General features: G+C 44.0%; 1 protein-coding gene across 1 annotated transcript in view; it reads left to right on the top strand.

Annotated features, from left to right (window-relative positions):
* Nucleotides 1-23,128, top strand: part of LOC144681151 (dynein axonemal heavy chain 8-like) — a 1,659,468-nt gene that overhangs the window by 1,519,908 nt on the left and 116,432 nt on the right. Inside the window, exons 59-60 of the mRNA XM_078542878.1 lie at nt 14,945-15,137; nt 18,385-18,507. Coding sequence (XP_078399004.1) covers nt 14,945-15,137; nt 18,385-18,507 — 316 coding nt within the window. The remainder of the gene's footprint in view (nt 1-14,944; nt 15,138-18,384; nt 18,508-23,128) is intronic.

Below are 23,128 nucleotides of genomic sequence, written 5' to 3'. Positions count from 1 at the left end.
AACACTTCATGAAACCTCATCCCGCCCGTGGATGATGTTTCATGATAAATGCAAAGGTCGCCTGGGTTCTTCGCCTGCCCACCAGCCTTAAGATTGGACGGGCAGCCCAGACAACCAACTTAATTAGATTATTATCAGTCTTAATAGGCCTTTGACAGTTCAGTGGGTGGGCAGCCAACTCCAGTACGCATCCACCGAACTGAAGATCAGAATGACACGCGATGACATCAGGATGCATGCCCGATGTCACCGCGTGTCATTTTACGCATCGGCGAGCAGGGCCGGCCCCTGCATGCCGACCAGAAGATTCAGGCCATTGTTTCACTATGTCTTTTTACTTTACCTCTCTAATAATAAAAATCTAACATAGTACTAATTTTATCAGTAATCACTGGGAAAAATAAACACACTGTTTCTTAACTTCTTCAGGCTAGGTGTAACATTTCATCCACTCCTTTGAATTCAAGCTACTTTGGTTTATTTGAAAATACAAATGTTCCCTTTACACCTCACATTGTAAAACTTCACACATGTTTACCTACTTAGCATTTCAAATCTAACTTCTCTTCTTACCTTAAATCCTTCAGACCAGCTGTCTTTATGTTAATTAAGACGCACACACTAACATTATGAAAATGACTATATCTTCCTGACAAGTCCCCCTCACCAGAATCTGGGGACTGGTATTAAAATAGGAATAGCCTGACATAGTCATACTCACAAAATCATGCCTATCAGCTAACATCCCAGACTCTTCCATCACTATCCCTGTAATTTCTGCCCAAATAGCAGGACAAACCCATCATAGATGGCCCACAGTGGTATAAAGTTGAGTACGGGAGCCTTCAGGAGTTTTCAACTTTGGCCTTGGATCATGTGAAGTTCATGACTCAAGCCAAAAATGACAGAGGATACTTGTTGATTATTACCATAGGCTCTTCCTCAGCTAATGAATCAGTACTCTTCCACCTTGAACACCATTGCAAGAAGTACAGAGGGTAGAAAAGACAAAATCTACCCAGGGTAAAGGGCTTCAATATTCATCACCGAGTGACTCATTAATATCTCCACTGACAGAGCTGGTTAGTCCTTACAGCTTAGCTGCCCTTCTCAGTTTGCAGAAGTTGATGAGGGAATCAACACAAGGGAATAAGCCACTTCACCTCATGGATTTACCTGAATTAAGGCTTATCCAGCATTGTGAAGCAGCTCTTTCCAGGCCCATGTAACTTAAAACAGGAAAAATCAGTGGGAAATATAAGCATAAATAGAACTGAGTTACCTGGCCCCTGTGGACAAGTTTAAAGAGTCTTGCAGAATGCTTGTGCACATTGGGCAGTATGGACTCCCCTGTCTAAAAGGTAATTGTGAGAAACTCCATCTTACTTGTCACAGTATTGGTAGGAGTGGCGCTTGCACAGTTCTCCTGGAGACCAAACTTGTCGTCACAAGAACGATACCCTCGACTGTGTTGCACTGCCACTGTGCTAAGTGGGATAGATTAAGAACATAAACAAAAACAGAATTACCTGGAAAAACGCAGGTCTGGCAGCATCGGTGGAGAAGAAAAGAGTTGACGTTTCGAGTCCAATTAAGAACATATATTGTTGCAGTGCTGTCACATGCAGTCAATAATGATGGTGACAGTTAAACAACAAATGGGAAGAGAAGATTCTATGACATCTCTTCCTCAACAATGCCAGAGTATTGCATGTGCATGCAAAAAACAAGGCTAGTGTTTCAACCATCTTCAGCCAAAAGTGCGAAGTGGATAATCCTTCTCAGGCTTCCCCTGAGGTCCCCACCTTCTGTCAATTTGATTCACTCCACAAGAGATCAAGAAATGGCAGTAGTGCTGAAGACCTGTGCTCCAGAGCAAACTACCATCTAAACAAACGGCTCCAGTACAATGCTATATTGTTGCTTACTCAGTGCTCAGTTTGACTTCCACCAGTTCAGTTTCAGACATGAAGACAAAAAGTGAATTCCACAGATGGGCTGTGAGTGACATGTCTTGACAACAAGGCAGTACTCAGCTGAGGATGACACCAAGTAACCTTGATAAAACTGGTCATTGGGGATTTGGGGAAAATCTATCAAAGGGCTTGGGTCAATATTGGCATAAAAGAAATGGTTTTGGTTATGGAAGACAATCATCACAGCCCAGGACATCGCAAACCACCAATGTAACACCTCTATTCAAGAAAGTGGGGAGACAGAAAGTAGGCCAGTTTGCCTAACATCTGTCATTGGGCAAATACTAGAATCCATTATAAAGGAGGTCGTAGCAGGACATTTAGAAAACTCATAATACAATCAGGCGGAGTCAAAATGTTTTTATGAATGGAAAATCATGTTTGAAGAATTTATTAGAGTACTTTGAGGATGTAACAAGCAAGGTGGATAAAGAAGAACCAGGAGATTTAGTGTATTTGGATTTTCAAAAGGCATTCAGTATGGTGCGACATAAAAGGTTACTTCACAAGATAAGAGTTCATGATCTTGGAGGTGTTATAGTTGCATGTGGGAGAGGGGAGTGCCACAGGGGTTAGTGCTGGGGACACGACTGTTTAGGATCTTTATTAACTGGATGAAAGGATCAAGTGTATTGTAACAAAATTTGCCAGCGATACAAAGATAGGCAGAAAAGCAATTTGTGAGGAGGATACAAAGAGTATCCAAAGAGTATACAAAAAGATTATTAGTAAGGGGCATGTGAGGAGACTGGTGACTACACTGGAGCGAGACGGAGACCGAGTGAGAAGTGAATTAGGGTTCATGTGGGAATTCGGTGCACGAGGGGAAAGAGGTGTGGCATATGTAGGAATTAGTCTAAGTTAATTAAGTGATTAATTAAATTAAATTAAATAACATAAGTAACGATGGCAGGACTGGTGCTATGTTGCAGCTCTGGAATGTGGGGGCTTTTAGACACCTAGGCAATCCAGGAAAAACACAGCTGCAGAAAGTGCAAGCACCTAGAGGAATTCTGGATCAGGATTATTGATCTGGAAGCCAAACTGCAGACACTGCGCACCATAAGGGAGGGGGATAAATACCTGGACACTGTTTCAGAAGATGGTCACGTCTCTTAGAATAGGGTTGTCTGTTTTGGTCAGCAATGAAGGGCAGGATGATGTGCCCATGAGTGAGTCAGGTAATCAGACTGAGCGGACAATATAGTGGAGGAGCCTCAGACTTTGTAATTGTCAGATAGGCTGAGGTGTTCACATATAAACAGAAAATGCTGGTAAAACTCAGCAGGACTGGCAGCATCTGTGGAGAGAGAAACAGAGTTAATGTTTCTAGCCCATTTGACCCTTCTTCAGGGCTAATGAGAAGTAGAAATATGATGTGATGGATTTTATACTGTTTAAAAGGGAGTGGAGCAGGTGGAGCAAGATAGAAGGTCAGGGATAGGTGACAGCTAAAGAGAGATTGACAAAGATGTCATGGATACAAGACAAAGAGAGTGTTAATGGTAGTTGTAAAGAGTAAATAAAGTGCTGATAGTGACATAAAGCTAAAATAGCAGAAGGTATTAATAGCAGAAAAGGGTCAGCGGTCTGTGAAAACACAACATAAAAACAAGTGACAGATGGCTCTGTGGGGGAGGGGGTTTGGGGATAAAGGATAAAAAATGAACAAATGAATAAAGGAATCAATGACTAAATGAATTTTTTTTTTTAATGGTTTAGAAAAGAGGTCAAGATGGAGGAGAAAGTTCATGGCCTGAAGTTGTTGAACTCAATGTTAAGCCTAATTGGAAGAAAAGGTGCTGTTCCTCCAGTTTGCTTCAGTGGACCATTGCAACAGGCCAAGGATTGACATGTGGGCATGAGAGCAGGGTGGTGTGTTGAATTGGCAAGCACCAAGGAGGTCTGGGTCATGCTAGCAGACCGAGCAAAGGTGTTCTGCAAAGCAGTCACCCAGTCTGCGTTTGGTCTTCCGAATGTAGAGGAGACTGCATTAGGAGCAGCGAATGCAGTAGACTAAATTGAAGGAGGTGCAAGTGAAGTGCTGCTTCACATGAAAGGAGTGTTTGGGCCTTGGACAGTGAGGAGGGAGGAGATGAGAGATTTTGCTTCCAATTTCCTCCCCTTTTACCTTCACATGGTTCATCTCTGTCACTTCCCTTCCCTTTCTTGGCCTCTCTGTCTGCATTTCTGGTGATAGACACCAATATTCATTCCAAGCCCACTGACTCCTACCTTGGCTACAGCTCCTCACACCCTGCTTCCTGTAAGGACTTCATTCCATTCTCTCAGTTCCTCCACCTCCCTTGCATCTGTTCCAATGATGCCACCTTCCAAAATGGCGCTTCTGACATGTCTTACTTTTTCCTTAACCAACGGCTCCCCCCGGCTCTGTGGTTGATAGGGCCTTCAACCGAGTCCGACCCATCTCCCACACCTCTCTCTCCCTCCCTGAACCATGATAGGGTCCCCCTTGTCCTCACTTTTCACCCCACCAGTCTCCGCATTTAAAGGATCATCCTTTGCCATTTTTGACAACTCCAGAATGATGCCATCACCAAAAACATTCTCCCCTCACAGCCACTGACAGCATTCCGTAGGACCATTCCCTCCGTGACACTCTGGTCCACTCCTCCATCACCCCCACCTCCTCATCCCCTTCCCACGGCACCTTCCCATGCAATCACAGAAGGTTCAACACCAGCCCCTTTACCTCCTCCCTCCCAGGAGTGTGCTGGCCACCACTTGGATAGCCAGAGTGTAGTTCACTCATTGGCTGTCTGAAACCCCACCCACCTCCGCCCCACTCCACTTGACCAATTGGCAGTAGCTTTGCCTATTGGACTACATGCTGTGCTCTCAGCTCAGGCACAGGTATTCTCCTAAACCACACTGCAAGGCAGCACTGTTAGCTTGAACCATAATGGATACTGGTCCACACCTTAATAAAGTCATTGCAAGGAGCTGTGAGATCCTCCACCACTGACTGCGCCATGGCCACCTCTCGCAAGGAGATTCTACAACTTGCCCAGTTGCCAATTGTTCTGCTGTCCTCTAAAACGCACATTAATTTGTAGTCTGCGTCCAAGGGGTGAAAAGTTCTGGAACATTTGGTGACACTTTTATGCTTTTGTGTTGCTTGAGTGGGCAGAAAAGCTCTAGAGGCCCAACTCCAAGCATGTCAATGGAACTGCAGCTGAACGGTCTCACTTTTGATGAGCTTTTCCAAGTGCAGGCCTCTTCCCTCAACCCCCCTCCCCCCCACATGTACTTGAGTACTTCCTTCAGTCTGTCCATGCTGCACTGCCCCCCACACCACCACCCCCCACCCCCCCAGCATGTGCTTGAGTCTTTCCTTCGGTGTGGCTGTTCCGCCTTGCCCCCAACCACCCCCAACCCACCTGGTCTGGCCAGCACTGGAGCCCATGCCCTAGTAATGCACTGAAAGCCAGCTAGGAGAAAGCAACTTGCCTGTGCCCGCCACCCCCCCCCCCCCCCCCCCCACCCACCCACCCCTGTGAATGCGCAGCATCTCATCCTTGATTTCCTACGGGTGATGTTCGCGAGCGCTGCACAAGGTTGTGTGCACTCACCTCAGATTTCCCCTTGAAGTTCAGGTTGCCAGGTGGGTGCCTTTTAAAGGCAGATGTAAAGCACGCCGTCCTGAAGTCATGCCAACATGGGTGGTAGATTTGACATGGGAGGGATGGCTCCAGCAATTAGGGATTATAAGAAGATGCAAATATATTAAAATGAAGTCCCCCATGTATGGCGGCAGGAAACTTGGCTCATCAATGACTGATATTTTGCCTTCTCACCATATTACCCCCTCCCCCACCCACCATGACGCCCGACACCAATGGGGCCAAAAAATCCAGCCAAAGATAGGTAGGAAAGTATGTAATGAAGAGTACATGAGGAGGTTGCAGACAGGTATAGGCAGGTTGAGTGAGCAGACAAAAATATGACAGACGGAGTATGATGTGGGAAAATGTGAAGTTGTTCACTTTGGCAGGAAGAATAAAAAAGCTGAGTATTTCTTAAGTAGAAAACATCTGCAGAATTCTGAGGTGCAGAGGGATCTGGCTGTCCTAGTGCATGAGTCACAAAAAGTTAGTATGCAGGTACAGCAAGTAATTAAGAAGGTGAATGGAATGTTATTCTTTATTACGAGAGGAATTGAACATATAAGTAAAGCATTGGTGACACCACAGCTTGAATATTGTGTTCAGCTTTGGTCTCCTTATTTAAGGAAGGATGTAAACAAGGTTTACTAGATTGATACCTGGGATGAGCAAGTTGTCTTATGAGGAAAGGTTAGCCAGGCTGAGTTGTTTCCACTGGAGTTTAGAAGAGTGAAGAGTGATTTGACTAAAGTATACAAGATCCTGAATGGCCTTGACAAGGTGAACATGGAAAGGATGCTTCCTCTTGTGGATGAGTCCAGAACTAGGGGGCTACTGTTTTAAAATTAAGGGTTGCCCTTTCAGGACAGAGATGAGGAGAAACTTTTTCTCTCAGAGGGTTGTGCGACTTTGGAACTCTCTGCCTCCAAAGGCGGTGGAGGCAGGGTCATTGAATACTTTTAAGGCAGAGGTAGATAGAGTCTTGTGAGGCAAGGGAATAAAAGGTTATCGGGGTAGATGGGAATGTGGAATTCGGAACACAAACAGATCAGCCATGATCTTAATGAATGGTGGAGCAGGCTCAAAGGGCCAAATGGCCTACTTCTGCTATTTCTTATGTTTGTAGTTCGCAAAGTGATGTGGTTAAATGAGTGGATAAAAATGCAACAGATGGAGTATGGATGGAAATTATAATGAGGAACAATGAAATGGCAGAAGAATTGAACATATATTTTGGTTCTATCTTCACAAAAGAGGGCACAAATAATTTCACAGAAATGTTAGGGAACCAAGGGTTTAGTGAGAGGGAGGAATTGAAGAAAATCAGTATTAGTTAAAAAAAAAATGGTGCTAGAGAAATTAATGGGGTTAAGGGCTGAAAAATCCCCAGGCCAGATAATCTACATCCCAGAGTACTAAAGGAAGTGGCCCTAGAAATATTGGATGCATTGGTGGTCATTTTCAAAAATTCTTGGACTCTGAAGCAGTTCCTACAGATTGGAAGGTGGCAAATATAACCCCACTATTTAAAAAAGGAGGGAGAGAAAAAACAGAGAATCACAGACCAGTTAGCCTAACACCAGAGTCTATTATAAAAGATATGGCAACAGAACACTTGGAAAGCATTAACAGGATTAGACAAAGTCAGCATGGGTTTATGAAAGGGAAATCATGCTTAACTAATCTACTGGAGTTTTTTTAAGGATGTAACTAGTAGAATAGATAAGAGAGAGCCAGTGGTATATTTGGATTTCAAGAATGCTTTTGATAAGGTTCCACATAAGAGGCCAGTGGGCAAAATTAAAGCACATGGGATTGGGGGTAATGTACCATCATTTGCTGATGGCACAAAACTAGGCGGGATTGTGAGTGGTGAGGAGGATGCAAGGAGGCTTCAGAGAGATTTAGACAAGTTGTGTGTGTGGGCAAACACATGGCAGATGCATTATAACATGGATAAATGTGAAGTTATACGCTTTGTTGTGAAAAACAGAAAGGCAAAGTATTATTTAAATGGTGATATATTGCGGAATGTGGATGTACAAAGGGATCTAGGTGTCCTTGTACACCAGTCAATGAAAGTAAATAGGCAGATGCAGCAAGCAATTAGGAAGGCAAATGGTATGTTGGCCTTCATTGCAAGAGGATTTCAGTTCAGAAGTAGGGATGTCTTACTGCAGTTATACAGGGCCTTGGTGAGGCCACACCTGGAGTATTGCATGCAGTTTTGGTCTCCCTACCTAAGAAAGGATATACTTGCTATAGGGGGAGTGCAGCAAATGTTCACTAGGCTGATACCGGGGTAACAAGACTGTCGTTTGAGGAGAGATTGGTTTGACTGGGCCTGTATTCACTAGAGTTTAGAAGAATGAGAGGAGATCTGATTGAAATGTATAAAATTCTAACACTGCTAGACAAACTAGATGCAGGGAGGATGTTTCCCCTGGTTGGAGAGTCTAGAACCAGGGGCCACAGTCTCAGGATATGGGGCAGGCCATTTAGGACTGAGATGAGGAAAATTCCTTCACTCAGAGGGTGGTCATGCTGTGGAATTCTGTACCACAGAAGGCTGTGGAGGCCGGGTCACTGAGTATATTCAAGAAAAAAATTGATAAATTTTTGGTTATTAGGGGCATCAAGAGGTATGGAAAGAAAGCAGGAATATGGCGTTGAGATAGAGGATCAGCCATGATCATATTAAATGGTGGAGCAGGCGCGAAGGGCTGAATGGCCTAGTCCTGCTCCTAGTTTCTATGTGCCTATAGTGTGGGAAAATGTGAGGTTGTCCACTTGGGCATTGTCAACCTGTGCTTGTGGTTCACCAATTTTATTAACAACACCCCATGCATTCACATACATACACACTAGCCTTGATTTAGGCTTTATTACTTTCCCACTTATTCTGACCCCATCTAATGATTTACTATTGCCTATTCTAATTCTATCAAATTCTCCAAGTATTCTATTTACCTTGGTATTACTCTCTCATATATCCTCCTTATCAGTTAATACTTCTGTACTTCCCACTGCCAGTTCCTCTCCTTCCCCATCAGATTCCCAACCCCACTGCCAACCTAGTTTAAACCCTCCCCAACAGCAAATCTCCCTGCGAAGACATTAGTCCCAGTCCTTTTAAGGTGTAACCCGTCCCACCTGCCCCAGAACTGGTCCCAATGCCTCAGAAATCTAAAGCTTTCCCTCCTACTCCACTTCTCCAGCCACATGTTGAACTGCACAATCTTCCTATTCTTATGCTCACTAGCACTTGACACTGGGAATAATCCTGAGATTACTGCTCTTGAGGTCCTGATTTTTAATTCCTTTCCTAACTCCCTAAAATCTGTTTTCTGAGCCTCATCCCTTTTCCTACTTATGTCATTGATCCCAATGTGGACCACAACCTCTGGCCCATTCACTCTCCCCCAAAAGAATGCCCTGCAGCCACTCTGTGACATCCTTGACCCTGGCATCAGAGAGGCAACATACCATCCTAGTGTCATGTCTATAGCCACAGAAATGCCTGTCTTATCCCATAACTATGGAATCCCCTACTACTATAGCACTTCCACTCTTCCTCCTGCCCTCCTGTGCAACTGAGCCACCTGTAGTGCCATGGGCTTGGCTCTTGCTACAGTCCTCTGTGGAACCATCTCGCTCACCAGTATCCAAAATAGAAAATGGTTAGAGAGTGAGATAGCCTCAGGGGATTCCTACACTACCTGCCTGTTTCTCTTAGATACTCCAGCAGTCACCCTTTCCCTCTCTGCGTGTACACTTCTTAGCTGTAGTGTGACCACCTCTCTTAATGTGCTATCCACATAATCCTCAACCTTGTAGAAGCACCACAGTGACATCAGGCACAGCTCGCGTTCTGCAACCTGGAGCTCAAGTTTCTGCACCTGGTGTCACCTCCTGCAAATGTAGTCATCGAGGACACTTTGTGCCTGCATGACTTCCCACATTCCGCAGGATGCACATTCCACATGGCTGAGTTCCACTGACATACATTAAATTTTATATAAGGTGTTTACTACAGTATGATATATTATATTAACTCACCAATTATGTCCTCTGTACCAAGTCCGGAAAGGTCTATACTTACCAACCAATCAACTTGCCGCACTCCTGTGACACCACTTATAGATTTTATCTGTAAACTCCCTCTCTCCCTCTCCACTGTTTTATGGGCTCTCTCTCTCTCTCTCTCTCTCTCTCTCTGAACCCCTGCTACTTTATGGGTTCTCATATGTTGTTTAGTTAACTTAATTTATTTACTTTCTCAATTAACTTAGAATAATTCCTATGTATACCACACCTTTCCCCCATGCACCAAATTCCCATGTGAATCTAATTCACTACTCACTCGGTCTCCATCTCACTCCAGCATTGTCTCCTGCTTCCTCACACACCCCTTACTGATCATGTGGTTTGAAGAGCTTGTCTCTTTTATACACCATCTGATGTGTCACTAGCTAGTTTAGCTTCCTGACACAGTAATTAACACCAATGAACCAACTGCTTTCAGTTTATTGACAGTTAACTGCCACTACCAGGAACTCCCTGTTTAACAAGTTAGTCTAACTTACTTGCAGGTTGTTAGTTCTATGTCAGTGATTGATTCTTAATCTTTGTTTAAGCCTGAAAAAGATTTACCAAAACTTACTGTGTGAACCTAATTCACTACTCACTCAGTCTCCGTCTCACTCAGGTGTAGTTGCCTGTCTCCTCACGCGCCCATTACTGAGCAAGTGAGGGGAAAGAGGGTGGAGAAAGAAAAACAAAAGGGAGGTCTGTGATAAAGTGAAACACAGGCGATATTAAATGACAAGTAAAGAAACAAGAGTTGTGTCTAGTCTAGGTATGAGTCATAGAGTCATAGGATCTTAGGGCTGATTTAAGTCACATTGACAGGAGTGGGGGGTGGGAATGGAGGTGTGTAAGCAAAGAAAAATACCAGCACCAGACGGTTTGCTGGTTCCCCATCATCTTTCCCACCACCGGCAACCCCAAGATTCTGCCCAATCCATTGATTACCGCAATTGAGCTTGTTAAGGAGTTCATTAAGAGTTCATTGGTGGGGGTGTAAGGGCTATCCACTGGGTCAGGGGAAGTCCATGTGCATGGACTGGGGAGCCAGTCATGGGCGGACCACATGAAAGGGAGAAAGACTCAGAAGGTGAATCGAACATTGGCACACTGGTACCATCGAGTCAGAGTAGGGTGCAGGGAGAGTGGTCATTAAGTTTTCAAGCAGTGGAGGGGCTCATCACCCTCTTGGCATCATGGGGTCATCAACAGAGGGGCAAGGCTTCCATACATGAGTGGGAGGCCACCTAAGCATGAAGATTGTGACAGCCGATAATGGGAGCATCGTTCTCAGATTTTGGATCCAGCAGCAATGAAGAGCAACATCCTCCACAGGAAAGGTAGAGCCCAGGTAATCAGGAGGGCAGAGAACAGGGTCAAGGGGCAGGAAGGCAATGGAGACCCCAACCTTAATATAGGCTGTACCATCGCCAAAGACAGAACTACCTTGGCATGTTGGAGAACCGGTGCCGCAGGAGACAATGTCTCTCCAGGCGCATAATCACAAAGATCTGTGTCCTCATCACATCACACCTTGTAGCACTGCTCACAATGCAACCATCAAAGTCATTGTAGCCTTAAAGTTATTTGCTTCCGGCTCCTTCCAGGATCAACAGCAGAACTTGATGAGGTCTCACAAATGGCTGCACACCACTACATCTATATCACCATTGCTTCAATGTTGCTGGGTCAAAATCCAGAAACTCCCTTCCTATCATCAATGTGAGTGTGACTTAAGATAATTGGAACTGGTGTTGTTCACATGGCTCTGCTGCCACCTCCTAGATAGTAGAGGTCGTAGGTTTAGAAGGTGCTGTTGAAGGAGGATTGGCGAGTTGTTGCAGTGCTTCTTGTAGACTGTATGCACTGCTACCAAGGTGTTCCACTGGTGGAGAGAGTGAATGTTTAAGGTGGTGAATGGGGTGCCGATCAAGCAGGCTACTTTGTCCTGGATAATTTCAAGTTTCCTGAGTGTTATTGGAGCAATACTCAATCAGGCAAGTTGAGCATGTTCCATCACACTTCTGACTTGTGCCTTGTAGATGGTGGACAGGCTTTAGGGAGACAGGAGTTATTACTCACTGCAGAATTCCAGCACTGACAAACTCTTGCAGCCACAAGCTGGTCCAATTCAGTTTGTCATCAATGGGAGCCCCAGGATTTTGATAATGGGGAATTAAGCGATGGTAATGCCATTGAATATCAAGGAGGGAACGTTAGTTTCTCTCTTGTTGGACAAGGTCTTTGCCTGGCACTGTGTGGCACAAATCTGGTCTAGCTACATATGGACACAGGCTGTTTTAATATCTGAGATGTTGCGAATAGCACTGAACATTGTCATCAGTGAACTTTTCCACTTCTGACCCTCTAATGGAAAGGAAGTCATTGATGAAGCAACTGAAGATTATTGGGTCCAGGATACCACCCTAAGGAACTCCTGCCGTGATGTCATGGGACTGAGATGAATGGGTTCCAACAACAACAACAACCATATTCTTCCTTTGTATTATGTCTGATTCCAACCAGTGGAGAGAGTACCCTTAATTCCCATTGACTCCAGTTTTGCTAGGGCTCCTTGATTCCACACTTGCTCAAATGCTTCCTTGATGTCAAGGGCAGTCACTCTCACTTCTGGAGTTCAGCTCTTCTGTCTATGTTTCAATCATGGCTGTAATGAGGCTTTTTTGGAGCTGAATGGCCTAAGCAGAACATAAACTGAGCATCAGTGAACAGAAGTGCCACTTCATAGCATTAGCAATGACATCTGCAATCAATTTGCTGTTGACTAAGAATAGACTAATATGGTGGTAACTGCCCAGATTGGATTTGCCTTGCTTTTTTTGTGGACAGTACTTACTTGGGCAATTTTCCACATTGTCAGGTAGATGCCAGTACTTTAGCTGTACTGGAACAGATTGGTTAGGGGAACAGCATGTCAGCATGTTCTGGAGGACAAATCTTCAGTACTACTGCCAGAATGTTGGTGGGGCCCATAGCCTTTGCAGTATTTAGTGCCTTCAGATGCTCCTTGATATCACAGGAAGTGATATTGGCTGAGTTGGCCAAAAACAGGCATCTGTGATGCGGGGGACCTCAGGAAAAGGTCGAGATGGATCATCAACTTGGCATCTCTGGCTGAAGATGTTCGCAAATGATTCAGCCTTGTCTTTTGCACTGACATGCTGGGCTCTCATATCATTGAGGATGGAGATATTTTTCGAGCTTCCTCCTCCAATTAGTTGTTTAATTGTCCACCGCCATTCACAACTAGATGTGGCAGGACTGCAGAACTTTGATCTGATCTGTCAGTTGTGGGATTGCTTAGCTCTATTGTTACGATCCCAGCTGATGTTACCCCTGGACAAGCCTGATCACAGGGTGGAACCCGGCTTGATAGATCCTAACTTTTATTTGTTTGTTTAGATATGTGGAGAGTAGCTACTGAACAGAGTCAGTTGATGAACTTTTAACAAAAGAATAAAACATTTATTGAACAAGATAAGTTTAACTCTATTACAATTCTCCTTCACCCACAACTATACCTTTACTGATATATACATATTTGTAAGGATAACACAAGTTACATAATCTATTTTATACTCTAATATTCATAGTAATACACAGTTCATGTAAACCAATTGGTGACCTGCAGTCAGACACAACACACTCTGAAACCAAGTGACAAATGCTACCCAACACAGATGCTTTGGATCTTTCCTCAACTCCCCCCAGACGCTTGTCACACTGTGAGCCAAACAGTCTCACTGAACACACGAGGGTTTCCAATCTCCACTCTCCAAGAACCCGCCTTGGAATCTTCTCCCAGATCATTACTTTCTCTCAAACGCTTTCCACAAGGGTTCACCTCCAAGGTTTCAAGTTCTCCTTCCGATGTTCTTCTTCCCTGGGTCGCCACACACATTCAAGCTTTCTTCCACGCACTCTCTCTCACCAACTCAGCTGTAAACAATACACCACTGCTTCACATGCTCATAGAAAAGAGTTACAAACCTTCAGATATCTCGTTGCACTCTCTGACTTCTCACAAGCTATTCTTGCTTTAAATCTGCTTCCTGCAGCATTCAGCTCTTTAAACTTGAAGCTTGGAGCCTTTCTCTCTGCTCCTTAATTTTAATTTCACTTAACAAGACCTTTTCCAGGTTCTTGTCCTTCCTTTGACTAGAAGGTCTTCTTGGGACTTACTCCTGTTCCACTCCCCTGCATTTAAGAACTTTCTTCTTTAGCTTGGGACTTGCTATCTGTCCCTTTGCTCCAGTCTCTCTCTGGCAGCTACTTCCAGCCAACTTTGGTTTGGAACTGGCTGTCTGAACCTTCTAGGCTGCTTCTACCTGGCAGCTGCTCCCAACTGACCTCAAAACTGCTGTTTCTTTCATTTTTCAGCGTGTGTGTGGGTGGGGCCTGCCTTGCTAGACCCCTGATGCTAGGCAACAGCACAATTTTTTCCACTCTTGTGTTTGCTTAACTTCACTTCAGGAGTTGTAAAACTCATTACAAATGCAGACATCTTTTAAAGTGAAACTAAAACTCAAATTTTCCTTTTCTTAACACACAGACACAGAAATACAAATCAAACTTTGGTATATGCTGGGCCATGAGGTTACAGATTGTGCTTGAACACAATTCTGCTGTTGCTGATGGCCCACAGCACTTCATAGATGTCCAGTTTTAAGCTGCTAGATCTGTTGGGAATCTATCTCATTTTACATGGTGTTAGTGCCCCACCATATGGTGGAGGGTATAATCAACGTGAAGGTGGGATTTCATCTTCACAAGGGCTGTACAGTGGCCATTCCTACCATTACTGTCATGGACAGAAGCATCTGCAACAGGTAGATTGATGAGGACTAGATCTAGAAGGTTTTTCCATCTTGTTTTGTTTCCCTCACAACTTGCCACAGGCTCAGTCTGGAGCTAAGTCTTTCAGGACTTGGTCAGCTCAGTCAGTAGTGTGCTATCGAGCCAGCCTTAATGATTGACATTGAAGACCCTCAACCAGAGTACATTCGGTGCCCTTGCCACCCTCATTGCTTCTTCCAAATGATATTAAACGTGGAGTTGATTCATCAGTTGAGTGAGCATGATGGGTGATAATCTGCAAGAAGTACCCTATGCCCATGCCTACGTATTCGTGAATACATAAAGATACAGATTTATGACTAATACCAAATAAAGTAGTTCTCTTCATGGCAGTAAAATTTATGATGATTAATTATTGACTTTTATGTTACTTCATAGATTTGTAAGTCAAGAAGATAAAGATTGGTTTGAAAATGCAATTGCTCATGCAGTTGAAAAAGTCATTGGAAGAGGAATAGCAGGAAAGCTTCATGAAGATCCATACTTTGTTGATTTCCTTCGGGATATGCCAGAGCCAACTGGTGAAGAGCCTGAAGATTATGTATTTGTTGTCCCAAAAATCTATGAAATGGTACATCATAACGTTGTCAGCTTGAAAGTGATTTTGTTAATCTTGCTATTCAGTCCTGATAAAAGCAATACCTGTTCCTTTTTGATAAACCTCAATCCCTCAACCCTGCCTTCTTAATCAAATCTCTCAATTCATTATTTTTCTAGAAATGTAACTAATTTTCACTTGAATCTATTTCCATGAACTAGTATCAAATTTATTATTAACCAGAAGTCTGCCAAAGCCTCTAGTGACCCATGTCTTTGGCAACCTTCCTTCTAATGAGATGATGGTTTGCGCATGTTAGTCAACATGTGTTTCGCATTACTTGGTATGGCATTTGTTGCAGATGAAGACAGTGGGCTGAGTAGGTGCAGGATTCACTGGCCTCTGTTTTCTCTGGGCCTTCTTCTTCACTAGCTAAGCTTTCAATTTCTCCTCACTTCTTCCAGTACCCTTCCCAGCAGTCTGCCTTCAGAGGTCATGGCCATCAGCGACTGTCTCCCAGTAGTGTGTCAATACCGGCCATCTTCATATCATGCTTTCAGGTTTCATTATAGCAGAAGTATGGATGTTCAGTAGGTCGTGGCCCAGTAGCCAGTTCCCTGTATAGAAGGTCTTTCAGCATACAGCTGTCATCCAACAGATGAATGCAGCTGACCCAATGTAGATGTCATTTATTTTGATGAGTGTATACTGTTATGAAAGCCAAATTTACCTCGTTGGAGAACGCGGAGGTCAGGAACTTCAATTCCCAACGGGCCTCGGAGATTTTGCTTGTGCGCAGACTGAGAGCTGCACATGCGCAGATCGGGATTTTTACATTTTTTAGGCCCAGTGCACTTGTGCATAAAAAAAAGATGCAAAAACCCAAGTCAGGTGACCAGAAGTGAAGCGCCATTGATAATAGGTGTCCCAAGCAGGGTAGAAGAGAAAGGGGACAGCGAGAGGTCCCGAAGGGAGAAGGGACATGGACAGGTCCCAAAGGGAGAAGCAAGAGGGAGAGGTCCCAAAAGGAGAGTCCCAGAAAGGGGACAGGGACAGGGACAGGAAGAGGTCTCAGTTCTTTTAAAAAGAGAGGAGCAGAGAAAAAAGGATCCAAACAGGTAAAGGGCTACAGGGAGCAGGCTTTAAGTAAAAAGGGCTCAAGGGAAGCCCTGGTTAATGAAGAGAGCTCAGGAGATGCCCTGAAGATACAAGAAGGCAGGAGGTAGCACTGTGTTGCTGGTGGTTGGGACAAATGTATCCCTTTCAAGCAGTTGTGTTCTGCTTGGCGTTGTTGAAGAGCTAAAGTTGTGCTTGAGGGTTGGTGTTTGAGTGAATACTGGGGAATACAGAGAAACAGAATCTCAGGAGACAAGATTGAAAACCTGTGAAGTGGGCCATCATTAAAGCCATCTGAGTTGGAGCAACATTTGGAAAAAATTCCAAGGTGAGATCTTTGAAGGTGAAGACAGGAATCCCTTGTGAAAGAAACAGAGTTTCAGTGAGATTGGTTGACTCACAGTATTACTGATGCCTGGGTGGGTTGATGTTAAACTTGTGGACTCTGTTTTGGTCGCATCTACCATTTATTGTGTTGTGTGTGTGTGTTTTACAGAATCATAGAATTTTAATGGCACAGAAGGAGGCCATTTGGCCCATTATGTCTGCACCAGCTCTCCAAATGAGCATTATGACCTAGTGCCATTGCCCTGCCTTTCCCCCGTACCCCTGCACATAATTTCTATTCAGGTAATCATCTAATGCCCTCTTGAATGCCTCGATTGAACCAGTCTCCATCACACTTCCAGGCAGTGCATTCCAGACCCGAACCACTCATTGTGTGAAAAAGTTTTTTCTCAAGTCATATTTGCTTCTTTTGATCACAGTTGTCTGTTAATTCACATGTACCTCATAGTTACCCTGAATGTTAGCATACAAGATAGATATTATAAATTGTTTTATCTTTCTGACCTGGTGTGACCAAGACAGATCCCACAGATTTCTCAGCAACCCACCCAGACATCAGTAGCCACTGTGAGTCACAAAATCTCATTAAAACTATGTCTCCCTTATGAGGGATTTCAACTTCTCACTTCCTAAAATCTAGCTTCTGAATTCCCACAAAGGCTGGGCTAACTTGGATTCTTGGGATTACATTCCACAGGATTAACAAAGCTACACTCCTGCCTCTAATTACTTAAATACTTCCAACTCTTTCACAGACCACTAAGTTCCCTGATCTGGCACAGCCTCTTGGTTTCTCCTAACTCCAGTCTCTCAGCTGAACTCAGCTATAAATGGCTCGCAGGGCTTCTCTGAGCCCTAACTGCCTCCAACATGGAACAAGAGACCTTCTGCCACCCTCTTAGTTCCCTAGGACTTCTCAGATCCCTAATTTCCTGACTCCTACTAATGGTATCCAACCTCTTACCCTGCTGCATAACATTCACTCTCCCAGAATACACACAGAGAAATTGAAGCTAGGGAACCTTAAGCTCCACCCATTTCCATGACAACATAGCCTGCTGTGCTCTATACTTAAACTGACCTCCAAGTCAATTATCCCTCCTTTATAATTGCACGAGCTAAGCAATCCCACCTGCTTTTTAAGGCTCGTACCTTTCTAGCTGTTAATCCCTTAAATTAACATGGTCCCAACCTTTCAAGTGTAATAGACTCCAAGCTGCTTTAGTTGTATTTATCCCATTTTCTACAGTTAAACTTTAATCTTCCCAGAACTAAACATTACCTCTATAATATTAACATGAACCATGAACAAGATATTTGTCACAAATCTAATTTCAATTTGATTGAGCTGTAAGTACCAACATTCCAACTTCAGACAACCTGCTTTGCCACCAATGATCCTCAATTAAGTCCAAGCGTTGGGTATGAGGACAATGGAAAGGGGGCCAACAGTGGCCCTCAGCAGTGCTTATTGGACAAAAGGAATACCTCTGCTTTTCCTGGGTTCCACAGGAGCAATATAACTGTCTTAAAGACTTACTTTTTTGCCTCACTGCTTAGGTGGCAGCGACTACTACAGAATTTTGAACCGAGCAGGCCTGAAGCCGAAAGCCTCAGCAGCCCTCTAGTGGAATATCAGTAAATTCAATTTTATCACTCCTGTAAATGCATTAGCAAGAGGCAAATACTATAATAAAGTAATTGTAGGTTACTATGGAAGGATGAGGTATATTGGGTTCATGGCACGCTTAATTTTTCATTATTTTTATGATGTTATCTTTGTGATATTCTAACAGTTGTACTGAATGTGTTCCAGATACCAAGTCATGAATTCCTGACTGAAAAATTGCAGTTTTATCAAGAACAACATAATGAAGGTGTCCGATCAGGTTTTTTTGATCTCGTCTTCTTTAAGGATGCAATGACACATCTGATAAAAGTGAGATTTTAGAATTCTAACTAATCATATACATGCTGAAAAATAATTATATCTACCAGCAAGCTTTTCACAGAGGAAAATCAGGGGAGGAAAGAAGTAAAATAAATTTCCATATAGATTTATCCACAGATGTTTAGATTTCAGAACCTTTACAGCCATTCCAAATTTCATTCATATCTAGTCAACCTTTTATACACCTTATCTTATACATCTAATGCCTAACTTTGGGAATTTTCAAATGTACAGTTACAGTCCTTCACAACTCTTTTTGCATTAGGCACTGAACCTTTCAACACCATTGTCATCCAAGTTTTCAAGGCATTTTCTTCTGCCTATCTATCAAAGATTTATCCTTTGCCCTCTTCTGTTCCTCATCTACATGCTGCATTTTACGACATCATGTGCAGGCACAGCATTAGTTTTCACATGTACTCTGATGACACCCGCCTATACCTCACAACCACCTCTCTCAACTCCTCCACTATTGCTAAATTATCAGACAGCTCATCTAACATGCAGTACTGGATGAACAGAAATTTCCTCCAATTAAATATTCAGAAGACTAAAGCCATTGTTTTCAGTTCCTGTTCCCGACTCTGTTCCCTAACTACCAACTTCATCCCTCTCCCTGGTAACAGTTTTAGATTAAGCTAGTCTGTTCGCAACATTGGTATCATATTTGATCCCAAGGTAAACTTCCAACCTCATAGTCGCACTAAGATTGCTTAGTCTGAGCTCAGCTGCTGATGAAACCCATAACCATGTCCTTGTTTCCTCTAGAATAAATTATTTCAATGTATTCCTGGTTGGCCTCGCACATTCTTCCCTCCATAAACTTGAGGTTATATAAAACTCTGCTGCCTGTGCCTTAACTTGCAGCAAGTTCCATTCTCCATTTACCCCTGTGGTCTGAGATCTACATTAGCTCCCAGTAAAGCAACGTCTTGATTCTAAAATTCTCATCCTTGTTTTCAAATCCTAACATGGCTTTCCCCTCCCTATCTCTGTAATGTTTTCCAACCCCACAACACAAGATATCTGAGCTCCTCTAATTCTGGTCTCTTGTGCGTTCCCAATTATAGTTGTCCCACTACTTGTGACCATGCTTTTAGTTGTCTAGGCCCTAAGCTCTGGAATATCTCCTTCTGTGGCTCAGTATCATACTTCATTTTATGATGCTCCTGTGCAGTGCCTTGGGACATTACATTAAAGGTGCTATATAAATATAAGTTTTTGTTATCTCAATAAGCATTTGCTAAGATGATGTGCCTTTTCCATTTTTCCTTTCCGTCACAAATTTTCTGGACATTTTGGATCTTGAGTTTCTTCTTTTGCATGTGTAAGGACTTTAACAACAAGACAATATCAACTGCAGATTTCATCCAGAGCTTTCCCTCTAAGCGGTTTGATGTTATAACCTTTAGAAAGGGAATGTTGGCATATTCTGAACATTTAATTTGTATTCACTGCAAAAGATCTAGTCCAACTTTTATTTGTGCTAATTTGTCATAATGGATGTTATTTTTGCTATGGCTTTTACTTGTAGTGATTTGTTCCAGAATATTTTGCTAGCATGAATGGATGCCCTGCTACACAGTTAACTTCCATGAAATTTGCTCTGATAGACCCAATCAGTGGTATTCTAGTTCATGCCTATTATTAATTGAACTTTATTGTTGACTATTATCTACATTGATCAATTTTTTTTTTTGCAGTATTTTCAATCTCCAGGATTAGGTAATGCCTCACCACTGGCCAGCACTGGTGTTTTAGGAAAGCAAAAATGTTCTCCACCTGTGCTAACCAGTACCAAAGTGTCAACCTGTGCCAAGTGAAGAAGGCCTACTGATAATCATTGTTTGATACTATTAAATGCTTCACCATTCTGTCATTTCCACTCAATACAGCCCCATTATAGTAAAACCAAAGCATTGTGCAGTCTCCCTCTATAACTTTCATTTTCTCAGAGCTAGAACATTCTTTCTTCCTGCAATTGTCAAGATTTTAAAATTCATGTTGGACAACAACAACCACGACTTTTTATCAAATTGTGGGGCTGAATTGTACCATGTGCTTGAGTCACCACCCCTCCTTCCCCGATAAAATGTTTGACAGGGAGACCCCGCTGTGGGGAACAGATTGGCTGTTAATAGGATAGAGGCGGGACTTGGAGAGAGAGGAAACTTGGGAGGTAAAACCTTCGTGGGCGCCCGCCAACAGACCCAGAGGGCCCATTAAGGAGGGACCCACCCCCCCCATCCACCACCCCCCATCCACCACCCCCCCAACCACCCGCCACCAGCCCATGCAAAGAAAACTGCAGGGTTGGGTGCTTGGCATGGGCATCTCATGCCACTGGCTAAATCCTCAGCAGCAACAGTTTGTGGCCCTTAATTGGGCATAAATTTCCCACTTAATGACATCAATTGGTCCACTGGCAGGCAGGCAGCCTAACACCAGTGCCTGCTGCTGGTAAAATTGCGTGGGGCTAGGGGCAGGCGGGTAGGTGGCCACCCACTGAATTTTCCATGCCCTGCTATCTTCAATCTCATCAGCGATGGAGCACATAATTCAGCCCATTGAATTTTACTGCACAGGATGAGGTCATTGTGGCCATCTGCAATGTGTTTGCTAAAACAATTTAAATCTAAATGCTCTGTCTTGCATTTTCTCCATAGTCCTATATGCTTATATAAATATTTAATCAATTTCTCTTTAAAAGATCTAATTGACACAATTTTAATAAGAGCAATTCAGTTCTGTTTGGTTTTAAAGCTGAAGAAAGCAAACACTTAATGTTGACAAAAGGTGTAAAAATTGTTAGCTTGACAATTGGGAGTATTTTAAATATCAGCACATGATATTTAAACACTGATACTAAATACTGTGCAACCATCAGTAATCATCCCTACTTCTGACCTTATGATGGAGGGAAGGTCATTGGGAAGTTTAATCGAATGGTCCTTCAGTTTTTCCTTCTGTTCTTATTTCTGAACAGAGCATCTGTAACCTGCTTGACATGAGTGAGCACAGCTGATTGGGAGACACCGCAAAGATCACCCACCGAGCCCTGGAAGGAGCCAGAGGCATAGAAGTTGAGGGCAGCTGTGATCTTCAGAGCCGCTGGCATGGGGTGTCCACCCACACAGTTAGGGAATGTCTCAGGCCCAATCATCTGACAGGTATAGTTGACTGTCTCCCTTGAGAGACGGAGCCTCCTTCGGCACTGCACCTCAGTCATATTGAGGTAGCTGCTTCGCCGCCTGTATACCCTGGCAGCAGGATAGTGACGTCTTCTGCGGACCCTTCTGCCTTGGTCTACCTCTTGGCCCTGTGCCCTTTATTCCTGCACCTGTCCCCCCAAAGGTGGCTTCCCTGGAGGCTGAATGTGCACTCCCTTCTAACCCTCCTTTCCTCTTCAGAGGAGCTGCCTCCAGTGGACAGTTCAGCTCCCATTCCCAGGCTAAGGGAAGGCTTCCTGAAACATGCAGGCCCAGAAAAGATTCCTCACTGCAGAGTGCTGACCTGAAGTCCAGAAAAAGCAGCTGGGATGCATTCTGAAGCACTGCAGATCACACATGCAGGTTTGAAAAACTTTCAACAGTAAATACTTCACAGAGCAGATTCACGACCCTGAGATTCACTGAGCCCTCTTATCCCACCCATGGATGAGGTTAATACAAATGTCTCCTACCTGTCTGCCCGTTGCACCTGTGCGCCGACCCGAAGATCAGACAGGCGCCGAAAAATTGGTGTCGATTGAACACTAAAGGGCCTTAAATAGCCCGTTTATTAATGGTGGGTGCGCGTCGGACTTCATCGCGTGCCCACCCAGCGAAATATCGCGATGGCGCACAGTGGTGCCAGGATGCTCGCCCGACATCACCATGTGTCATTTTAAGCGCAGACGTGTGGGGCCCGCTCCCCGCACGTCAAATGGAAAATTCTGCCCTTAGAGTAAGTAGAATAACTTACCAGTAACTTAACTTTAGTACACTTACGCTAACTTTATCTTACTTTGGTTTATTTTATTACTTAATTTCACTTTGACTTGATTTAACCTTACTTCTCTATTCCTTACTGAAATCCAAGTCGCTACTTCTTTATAAATAATACGTTTTTCTAGTTTTAAGCTATTTAAACACTCCCTGACGGCAGCTTCTCACCAACCAATGAACTTACAGTTTTCATGTGATGTCATTCCTGGATTTTATTTTTCAAACTTAGTCCGCTGCCTGAGTAGAGGTGCCCCTCCCAGGCCCGGCTGTCTCCACTCCCGGAAGGTGAGTGAAGGCCCTGAGCCTCGCCCTCTATTTATCCACTGCCTGAGTAGAGGCATCTCTCCCAGTCCCGGCTGTCTCCACTCCCAGGAGGTGAATGAAGGCCCGGAGCCTCGCCCTCTATTTATCCGCTGCCTGAGTAGAGGTGTCCCTCCCAGGCCCGGCTGTCTCCGCTTCCAGGAGATGAATGAAGGCCCCGAGCCTCGCCCTCTATTTATCCGCTGCCTGAGTAGAGGTGTCCCTCCCAGGCCCGGCTGTCTCCACTCCCAGGAGATGAATGAAGGCCCCGAGCCTCGCCCTCTATTTATCCGCTGCCTGAGTAGAGGTGTCCCTCCCAGGCC

Source organism: Cetorhinus maximus, chromosome 5 (assembly GCF_964194155.1).
Source record: "Cetorhinus maximus chromosome 5, sCetMax3.hap1.1, whole genome shotgun sequence".
NCBI classification, from domain to species: domain Eukaryota; kingdom Metazoa; phylum Chordata; class Chondrichthyes; order Lamniformes; family Cetorhinidae; genus Cetorhinus; species Cetorhinus maximus.
The sequence above is the reverse complement of the archived record's forward strand: the minus strand, read 5'-3'. Positions and strand labels throughout refer to the sequence as shown.